The 9,059-nt window shown below is 65.8% G+C and overlaps 1 protein-coding gene across 2 annotated transcripts; it reads right to left on the bottom strand.

The window, feature by feature from the left end:
* Nucleotides 1–1,394: 1,394 nt before the first annotated feature.
* Nucleotides 1,395–6,245, bottom strand: C1QTNF12 (C1q and TNF related 12). Of its 2 annotated transcripts, XM_045803391.2 has the most exons (8): nucleotides 5,793–6,245; nucleotides 3,352–3,468; nucleotides 3,160–3,271; nucleotides 2,918–3,069; nucleotides 2,304–2,412; nucleotides 2,009–2,099; nucleotides 1,754–1,832; nucleotides 1,399–1,581 (listed from the first exon to the last, which is right to left on the bottom strand). In XM_045803391.2, the coding sequence occupies exons 1-8, from the start codon at nucleotides 5,958–5,960 to the stop codon at nucleotides 1,483–1,485; spliced, it is 927 nt and encodes a 308-aa protein (XP_045659347.1). In that variant the 5' UTR covers nucleotides 5,961–6,245; the 3' UTR covers nucleotides 1,399–1,482. The 2 variants fall into 2 exon arrangements, with proteins under 2 accessions (XP_087714537.1, XP_045659347.1); XM_087858411.1 differs by lacking the exon at nucleotides 2,009–2,099 and having other exon boundaries at nucleotides 1,395–1,581.
* Between the last annotated feature and the right edge of the window lie 2,814 nt (nucleotides 6,246–9,059).

The following is a 9,059-nucleotide window of genomic DNA, read 5'->3' as shown; positions in this document are numbered from 1 at the left end:
GGGTCTCCATCTCTGTCATCACAGCCCCCAAAGCATGTCTGGGTATGGTGAGACCTGTCCCCTCCTGGACCTGACCAGGTAGGGCACTGGCTGGCGTTGAAGGACCTGCAGGGGAGTGGGGAGCCCCCAGATGCCATGAGGCCCCAGGCGCAGCCCAGAGTCTGGCTGGGTGCTGGCCATTATCTCTCAGCCTCCCCGCCCCGTGTTTCCCCTCTGTAAACGGGTGTCAGGGATGGACAGTGCCCACGGCCAAGCCCAGCACAGGACCTCAGCAATGGGAAGTGGGAGACAGTGCCCCCTCCTGAGCTTCTGCCTCCCCGGTGTGCCCCTCCTCTCCCAACCTCCCCAGAAGGGCCCGTCCCCCACCCCTGCAAGCTGCCGAGTATCCCCGCTCAGACCAGGCCGGCGCCTGCAGCCGCTGTGAAGCAGACACCCCACCTCCCCCCCAGCCCTTGACGCCACCGGGGGACAAGCAGGGAGAGAGGTGAGGACGGGTCACCGGCCAAGCCAGTGGCTGCCGGCGCTGGCGCCAGCGCGGCACCAGCCCTCTCCTGCCTCATTACTCAGCGGGCTGCAGGGAGGGTCCCCGGGGGAGGGGCTGGATAATGGCCCTCAGGCTCCAGTCTCCTCCTGCCTGCCTCCCACCCCTGCCCCTTGAGCCGGCAGGCAGACCCCAGAGCGCTTCCCTCCCCCTCCCCCTGCCCATCCACAGGCCCAAGGAGGCCCTTCCCCCGCTTTGCCTTGGAAAGGGGGCTTCAGACCCTGCCGCCAGCCCCCCAGGGACCTGTGGAGGGGCCAGGGGCCTGGCCTCGGCCCTCCAGGTGGGGCTGACTGCCGAGGGCCCGGGTGCCAACCAGAGATTGTATCTCAGCAGCTCTGCAGAGGCCCGACATCCCAAGACCAATTTACATTCTTTGGTCTGGGTTTGCTGGAGCCAGAACGGGGTGGGGGTAGAGGGCCCCGGATCCACAGGACCCACAGGCAGGGCCTTGGCCACCCGACCCGGGTTTTGTGTCCGCCAGCCGGTGGCAGCCACCGAGACCCAGCCTGGGGTGCCCTTGGTCCCGCCCCCTAACGCATGCGCACTCAGCACCCCGGGGCAAGCAGGCCCGCCCCCCAGGTTCACCTGCGCAGCCCTGTGCAGGGCCCCCACCTGCGTGCTCCCTGCGCCTGCCCCCGCCGACAAGGGCCTCCCAAGGGCTCCCCTCCTTGCCCTCTGCACCCAAGACAGGGACAGCACATGGCACCCAGCTACCATCTGACTCACCAACTCTGGCCCTGCAGGTGTCCATCGGCTGCTGCCTCCAAGACTGGACAGGAGACCTCATGTCCTTCTAGGGCTGCCCCCCCACCCCACCTCCATGAGGACACAGTAACCAGGCGACAGGGAGGGCTGAGAGCTCTTTATTGCTGTGACCACAGGTTTAACAGCGGACAGCGGGGGGTGGGTGGGCCAGCAGCTGCTCCTGGCCGGTCTGGCCCTCACGTGCCCAGGAGCAGGCCGGAGAAGCTCGAGCCACTCTGGATGGTGAGGGTTGTCCCGGAACCGTTGTCCACAAAGACGGAGGCATACTGTCCAGCCTGCAGACACCCACAGTGGGCATCACCATCCGTGGCCTGCCCAGGAATGAAACTCAAGCCCCACCAGGCAGCACCCACCCCAGGGGTCACGTGGCCGATGTCCGTGCCCTCGCTGGGTGCAGCAGTGCCAGGCCTAGGCCCCCTCCCCACCCATCCGTTCCTCCAGCCTCACCTGCAGCTGCAGCAGCCCCTCCACGTGCACGGTGAAGACCCTGCCTCGGCTCTCCAGGCCTGAGATGGCCTCCAGGGACCTGGACGCGGCACCGCGGGGCGACAGTGAGGGCACGGCTGGCTGTGGGGCCAGGACCTGCCCGGGTACAGTCTGGAGCAGCCCCTTCCCTCTCCACGGGCAGGACAGTCCAGGCTTGAGCACCACCCCCTGCGGCCCCCACGGCATCAAGAGTGCCCCCAAGGAAGGCCCACTCACGTGTGTCGATGACACAGGGACTCAATGCAGACGAGCACCCGCACTGTGTCCCGCGCCCGTGGCCGCGCCCTGCCCTGCAGCCCCCTGTGGTCTGTGGAGACAGGCCCAGCCTGCAGCAGCCCCAGCGAGGACGGAGCAGAGAGGGACGGGGGCTAGATGGCCAGGTGCTGGCCCAGGAGCGGCTGAGGGCTGGGGGACCGTGGGCCCTGAGCAAGACCCCCCCCAGGGGGAGATGGGGTTGGAGCAGGGTCACCTCTTCGATGGGACCCAGGCCTGGGGGCCGGCCCCCACTCACCCACATGCAGGCTGGCAGAAAACTGGAAGATGGCGGTCACTGGGGCTGTGAACCGGCCCGAGGCCAGGCTCAAGCCAGACCCCCGCAGGAAGGCGCCCTGGGCCGTGGGCTGGAGGGATAGCAGGTGAACAGCCGGCTGCAGGGCCTGGGCCCTCATCTTGCACATCCAGCCTGGGGGAGGCGCCTGTGACCAACAGCTGCCCCCCCCCACAGGCCCAGGTGGGCAGGATGGGGGGTGACCTGTGTGCGCCCACCCGAGCCTCTGGGCACAGGCTCCGGGCCCCAAGGGATGGATGAACCCTCAAGACCCCCCACCAGGGAGGGCATCCCTGGCTCCTGGCCACCTTGGACCCCACCCAAAGTCCTGTCACACGGGACCCGCTAACCCTGACCCAGGTCACCTCCTTCCCCCCAACCCCCCGCGCCTGGCTCCCCCAGGTGCCCCCTGCATGTATGTGCTGGATGACTGTCCCAGGCTGGCTGTGAGCCCTGCCCAGCAGTGGGGAGCCGACCCAGCACCCTGCCCCCCGCCACCGCTGGCCCCTGCTGGCACACGGGGAGGGCCTTCAGCAGATGCCCCGAGAGGGCCAGGACTCGCCCCCACACGCACTCACAGCCTGGAAGCCATGCAGCTCCACCAGCGTCTTCTCGTCCACCACCATGGGGCCCTTCAGTGCACAGTGGAAGGCCTCGGCCACCAGCCGCCTACCTGTCCCCTCAGACAGCCATGGGCCCAGCAGCCCCAAGAACCGTCGCTCGGTGGCCTCTGCAGGGAAAAGGTGAGGGCAGCATCTTGGGGTCAGAGCGGGGTCACCCGCAGGGCCCAGGCGGGAAGAGTCTGGGACAGGGGCCTCACCTTTCAGCATCTCCTGAAACTCTCGCAGCAGGGCCTCCTGGGTGACTACAGCACCGGGGGGTCCGGGGGGCCCCGGGGGCCCGGGGGGCCCAGGGGGGCCAGAGAGGCCTCGCTGGGGGGAGGCAGGAGAAAGTGAGGGTTCCAGTGGGAGCCACAGCCACCCCTGCCCTGGGTTCAGACCCCGGGGCTCACCGACTTCTTGTCCCGGCCCCGGCACCGTTTCTTCGAGGCCCCCTCATCTGGCCGCCGGACGAAGTTCAGCCATGTTGTGTGGGCGTCTGAGAACTCAGACCCCAGGGCCTCAGGTGGCTGCAGGGCCAGGGGACAGGGCCAGTGTGCAGGCCACCAGGCCTCCCTGAGTCCTGCCCTATTGCCCCAGTGGAAAGTGGGGAAACTCAGGCCCAGGCCACCTTGGGCAGGACTCAGGGCACACACAAGGAACATGGCCATGGGGCACCGCAGGCCACCCCTGGGGATCCAGACCAGGACACACAGGGCAAGGGCTTGGGGCCTTTGTGGAAGCCAGGACCTGATGTCCAGGCACCTGATTCTGGTTCTGTGTTGGAGCGACCGTGTCCCCTCCCGCTGCACTGGGTCCCCAAGCAGACAGGCACACCCGCATACGCATGGAGCCAGCCCCACCCGTCCCAACAGGGGCCTGGCCCTGGCTGAGGTGGGCAGTAAAGAGCAGGAGCAAGTTCTGGGTGGGGGCGGGGGTTCCAAGAGCTTCAGAGCCACGCAAAGCTGGGGAGAGGATGGGCACAGGCCCTGCTTTGTGCTGGGCATCAGGTGTGTGCGCCGGCAGCCGTGGCGCTCCTGCGGCCCCGCTCCTCAGGCTCGGACCCAGGCCACAGCTGGCCAGCCCACCTTACTGTTCGAGCAAGGGCTGGGAGCGGCAGAGCAGAGCTGCCCGAGACCATGCCCCCCTCCACCCTCCAGCCACCCCCTGCTAAGCCCAGTTTCTGCACCAGGACAGGCAGGGGAGGCAGGAGCACCCCAAGCCGCAGAGTCAAGGAAGGAGCGTATCACGCTAGGTAGGGGGGCGTGGGCTGCGGAGAGTGTCTGCCCGTCTCTGAGGAAGTCTGCATGCCAGGCTCCAACAGGAAGCTCGTAAAATGGGCAGAAACACAGCAGATGTTGGCCTGGCTGGGAGAGTCACCACCACAGGGCTAGCACAGCCCTGGCCGCTCTCAGAGAACTGTTCCCGGCAGGGCAAGCTGAGAGGTCCTGACTCAGGCAGGGTCCAGTCCGGCAGTCAGCCCCCAGTCCCAAACATGGCAAGAGCCAAGTTCCGGGGCTGGTGCTGCCTCCTAACACAGGAGGGCCAGGGCTTCTCCGTAGACCAGACAGGGCTCTATCCTGGGGGATGGGTGGGGCAGGGAGGGTGGGGTGCCTCCCACCCCTGATCTGGGCCCCACCCAGGGAAGAGAGAGAAGCCAAGAATATTTGAATGTCCTGGTTCCTCGCATATCTGCTATCTGCCTGATCCCCTGGTTGCTGTCCACCCTCACCATGCTTGAGGGACTCAGGAGCCTTGAGAGACAAGTCCATCAGTGGTGTCTAGGGGCCAAGAGCTACAGGATTTCGGGGCAGGTGGAAGAGGAGCCCACCCCTAGCAGGAAGAGCAGAGGTCCGAATGTCTGGGGAGGGCCGTCCTGGGGTATGTGTCACACGGCAGCCCCCCCACCGTGGAGACACCCCTGGAATAGAGATGTGCCTATTTGTCCCCCAGACGGACCTGTGCCTACCCCCAGGAGCTGCCGGTAGCCTACTCTTCTCTGGCTGGCAGGCCCAAGGACTCACTCTCTTCAGCCTGCCCATCTGGAAAATGGGGCCTCAGGCTCCAACGGGCCGCGTGGGCTGAGAGCAGCCTGGCTGGCCGCCGCAGAGACGCCCTTGGGAGGCGGGAGGCCAGGATCAAAGGCATGAGGGCTTGGGGGGTGGGGGGCCTGCCCCAGCAACTCCCTCTCCCTTTCCAGGCCTGTGGGCAGCTGCTCGAAGCCACCAGGCCTGTGCTGCTGGGGTTAGCTCCAAGACCCCCTCTGGAGATACTCGGCCCACGAGGGTGGAGGACCAGGGCTGAGGTGGGTACAGGGATCCTTTGTCTCAGAGGGGACCCCAGGGGCAGAGTGAGGCCAGAGGGACTCCAGTGACCAGAACACAGCCTGTGCCAGAGGCCACAGGGGGAGCTGGCTCTACAGTGGGGGGGTCCCGGCAAGGACCTCCAGGAAGCAGAGTCCGGGCTAGCCTTAGCCTCTCCAGCCACTCAAGTTGTGGGTTACCCGGCTTCCCAAAAAGGGGTCTAGAGCTCCCCCCGACCCACCCCTGAATTGGCAACTACACCAAATGGCAGCGGGCTGCTAGAGGCATGTGGGACCTGAGGCTTCCAAGGGTTCACTGCAGCCCCTCTGGGAAGCCCCTCCCCTCCCCCCGCCCTTCCCCTGGGCCCGGGAACCCAGCGGCTGCCCCAAGAGCAAGTCCTGCCCAAGGCTCCACTCCACTGAGAAAGGGTGGGGAGGCTGGAGGGCCGGGCAGGGCAGAGCCTGCAAGGAGGAGGGCAGCTGGGAGCCAGGGGGCGGCGGAAGCCTACAAGTGCACACACCCCCGCCCACGTGCAACCGGCCCGTGCGTACCTCGGGGGAGCCCAGCAGCCCCTCGCTGTTGGACGTGGTGGCGGTGGGGGGCTCCGTGCGCTGGCTGGGCAGCCGTGGCCTCTTGGGCTCCCGTCGCGCCCCGACACCCCCGAGGAGCGTGAGCTGCAGCCAGAGGGCCACGGCAGCGGCGGCCCAAACCCAGCGCATGGCGCCCTGCGGCTCCAGACCGTGGTGGTGGCTCAGCGTGGTGAGCGGGGACACCCAGGTGCGCTCATGGGGGCAGCAGTGCAGCAGGCACTCAGGGCCCCCGTGCGGAGACACAGCCCCAGGGGGCGTCTAGCCAGCGCCCACGCATGTGCGGGCAGGGCGAGCCTGGAGCAGCAGCACGACCGGCACCACGGTGCGCAGACGACACAAGACACGGGGCAGATGCAGACGCGCTCCGGATCCCGCGGGCTGGGCCGGCGCCGGCCTCCCCTCACAGGCAGTGCCCTGGCTGCCCCAGCACGCCGCCAAATAAACCCTCCCCTCCTCCCCCAAGCTCCGAGGGGGAGGGCTCACGCTCTGCCGCTCTGCCAGCCCGGGGGCGTGGACGGGGGCGTTAGGCTGCTGCACGGGGCTGCACTTCCCCAGGCGCTCCCTGCGTTTGGAAACAGCCCCCACCCTTCCCCAGGAGGGCCAAATCACCCTGGAAACTGTAAACACGAATTCACCCCAGCCACCTCCCAGGGACGCTGCTTGCACCTCACATCCAGCCTCTTCAGGGAGGTGGCCCAGGAGGTCCCAGGGTGGGGACAAACTCCCTCAGGACGAACAGCCCCATCTGCACTTCCTACATATGACCCACCTCCCTCAGGCCCTCCGGATCCTTCCAGCCCTGCCACAGGCCCCCTCCAGGCCCTCTGACAGAGGTCCCCCCATGCCAGGGTCCTGGTGATGCTCGGAAGCCTGGATCAGACCCTGCTCCTGAGAAAGGCAGGACCCAGGATAGACAGCTGACCTACTGGGCTCCCACCCTTGTCCTGGCCTAGGTGACCCTGGGCGTTGGCCCTCCACTGGGGGCGAGCATGGCTGGCAAGGGGAGGGACTGATTGACCTCAGAGAAAGGCATGGTGGGTGGCCTGGCTGAGGCTGCCCCTGAGTCCTACCCCTTCCTCTTTTTGGGACACAAGGCCAACCCTTATTGCCTGAGGGGTTGCCCTCACCCAACCAAGCCTCTCGGCTTCCTGCTGTCCCAAGCCAGCAGGGGAAAGGGAGAGGAGTCCCCAGGCATTTGCCATCTGGAGGTCAGCACAAGGGTGAGCCCTGGGTGGCTGCGCACAGCAGAGGAGCCTACTTCCTCCACAGCTGGACCTGAAAAACAGTGGGTGGGTCCTCAAGGAGAGTTAGGGCCCTTCCTTAACCACCTGCAGGCTGTGGGCAACAGAACGACCGGACCGGGGCCAGCTCAAGTCAACAAAGCCTTGCAGATTCAGTCGTCACGTGACAGGGCCCATGACAGCTGCCCCTCGGTGCACCAAGAATGACCAGGAATGGTCAGAGCCAGGGCTAGCCCCCAAAGGAGCTGCTGCTTGCAGTCCAGCCTAGATGAAGGTGGGGCACACTGGTCCTGGTGGACAGCGTGAGTCCTCCTCCAGGCACTCCTCAATTTCTAGATGTCTACCAGGAATGAGGAAGGCAGACCCCAGCCCCAGACCATGTCCATGGTTGGCAGCAGCTACAGGCAGAGCCGCCCGAGACAAGCCTGGTGGTGAAGATACGAGGAATGTCTGCCCGGGGTCATCTGTCCCCCCTCCTGGTTCAGGCAGAGGTGGTCAGCTCCGGGGACAACAGCGGGCGGTTGTGGTGAACTCCGAGATCGCTGTTGGAGCCTCAGCTCTTTCGGGTGTCCAGCTGGTGAGCCAGCTCCCAACGCCGGGGTCTTGAAGGGGGGCACGCTGCAGAAGATCCCCTTGTGCCCTGCCCGGCCGGAACCCCAGATGTGACCTGCACCCAACACCAGGTCAGGAAGGTAGCCCTGGAGACTCCCACTGAGCTGCTAGACGCCTTCCTCACAGGCTGGCACCTGTTTTTCTACCAACTGCATCCTGACGGCCCGATCCTTCAAGGCTTGAAAGTGTTCCGGAAAGTGCCGGGGGCAATGCACCATCTCTGACTGGCTGCTGTGTGCACACTGCCAACTGGCCAGGCTCCAGCAGTCCTACAGGCAGGCCGACCTACAGCAGACCACCTCTGAAGCTGGATGGGGGAGCCACACGGCAATGGGCCTGGAACAGGTCCGACCATGCCTGAACCATGGGTTCTGCTCCCAGCCCCAGGCACCTCGACAGGAAGCAGGAGCCACTTCCCTGGCCCACTGTTTCGTGAGTCTCAACCGAGCCGCACTCTGCAGAGGGACACGGCTCCCCGGGCTTGGGTCCAGTGTCAGGGAAGCAGCTCTCTGCTTTCCAGTGCCCCTCCCCCTCTCCCCAGCAACCCATGGGTCTTCCCAGGGGTCCAGCTCCCCAGTGAGCACAGGATCTGCCTGGAAAAGCACCAAGGGAACCCCGCTCTCCAGTCCTCCATACCCTACCGCCCCAGACACCCACTGCCCTGGAGGGGAGGCCCAGGCCAGCTGCCCTTCTCCGTACCCACACCGGCACAACCCAGACACCGGGCATCGTCCCCACAGCAGCCTGCCCCCCGTGATGCCCTCGGCACACCGAGGGCCGCTCCAGCCTCAGACCCAGACCACGCGGCAGCACCTGCAGCTTCAGATCTCAAACTCGGGCCTGGGGAAGCTTCTTGGGGGACAGATGCTGAGAACGCCCCTCGCAAGACCACTCCCCACACCTCCAGGACACCTTCACCTGCGTCCGTGCAGCACTGAGTCTGGGCAGGGGCTTTCTCCCTGGATTAAGAGACACCAAACACAGCTTGCATTCAGCCGTTCAGCTGGGCCAACTACTGGGGACGCCCAACTGCCCTCCCCCAGGGACTCCACACAAGAGAGAGGGGCCGCTGACCCCTCCGAGGGAGAGCAACACGGACACGGGGTCAGACGTGTAGACCCACAGGACAAGTTCATCTTTTTTAAAAATTTTTTATTTATTTATTGTAAGCAATCTCTACACCCAACGTGGGGCTCGAACTCACGACCATGAATGCAAGGGTCACCTGCTCTTCCAACGGGGCCGGCCAGGCTCCCCAAGGCCATCTTTTACCTCGGGTGACTGCAGACAGCCTGCCACCTTGGACACTGGGTGAAGGCTCTGTTCAGCACGGATCTATTTCTACCGCTGACAAGGGTTTTTAATAGTCGAGATT

The sequence above is a fragment of the Ursus americanus genome, chromosome 33, assembly GCF_024610735.1.
Source record: "Ursus americanus isolate L20-20 chromosome 33, mUrsAme1.1.p, whole genome shotgun sequence".
NCBI lineage: Eukaryota > Metazoa > Chordata > Mammalia > Carnivora > Ursidae > Ursus > Ursus americanus.
Note: the sequence above shows the minus strand (reverse complement) of the source record. Positions and strands in the feature narration are given on the sequence as shown.

Excerpts from the sequence above, each read along its gene's own strand:
- C1QTNF12 (XM_045803391.2), bottom strand. The coding sequence starts at position 5,960 with ATGCGCTGGGTTTGGGCCGCCGCTGCCGTGGCCCTCTGGCTGCAGCTC. Across the intron at positions 2,413-2,917 it reads AGCTGCATGGCTTCCAGGCT|CCCACGGCCCAGGGCGCCTT; the intron begins GTGAGTGCGTGT and ends CTATCCCTCCAG. Across the intron at positions 1,582-1,753 it reads AGGGGCTGCTGCAGCTGCAG|GCTGGACAGTATGCCTCCGT; the intron begins GTGAGGCTGGAG and ends GGGTGTCTGCAG.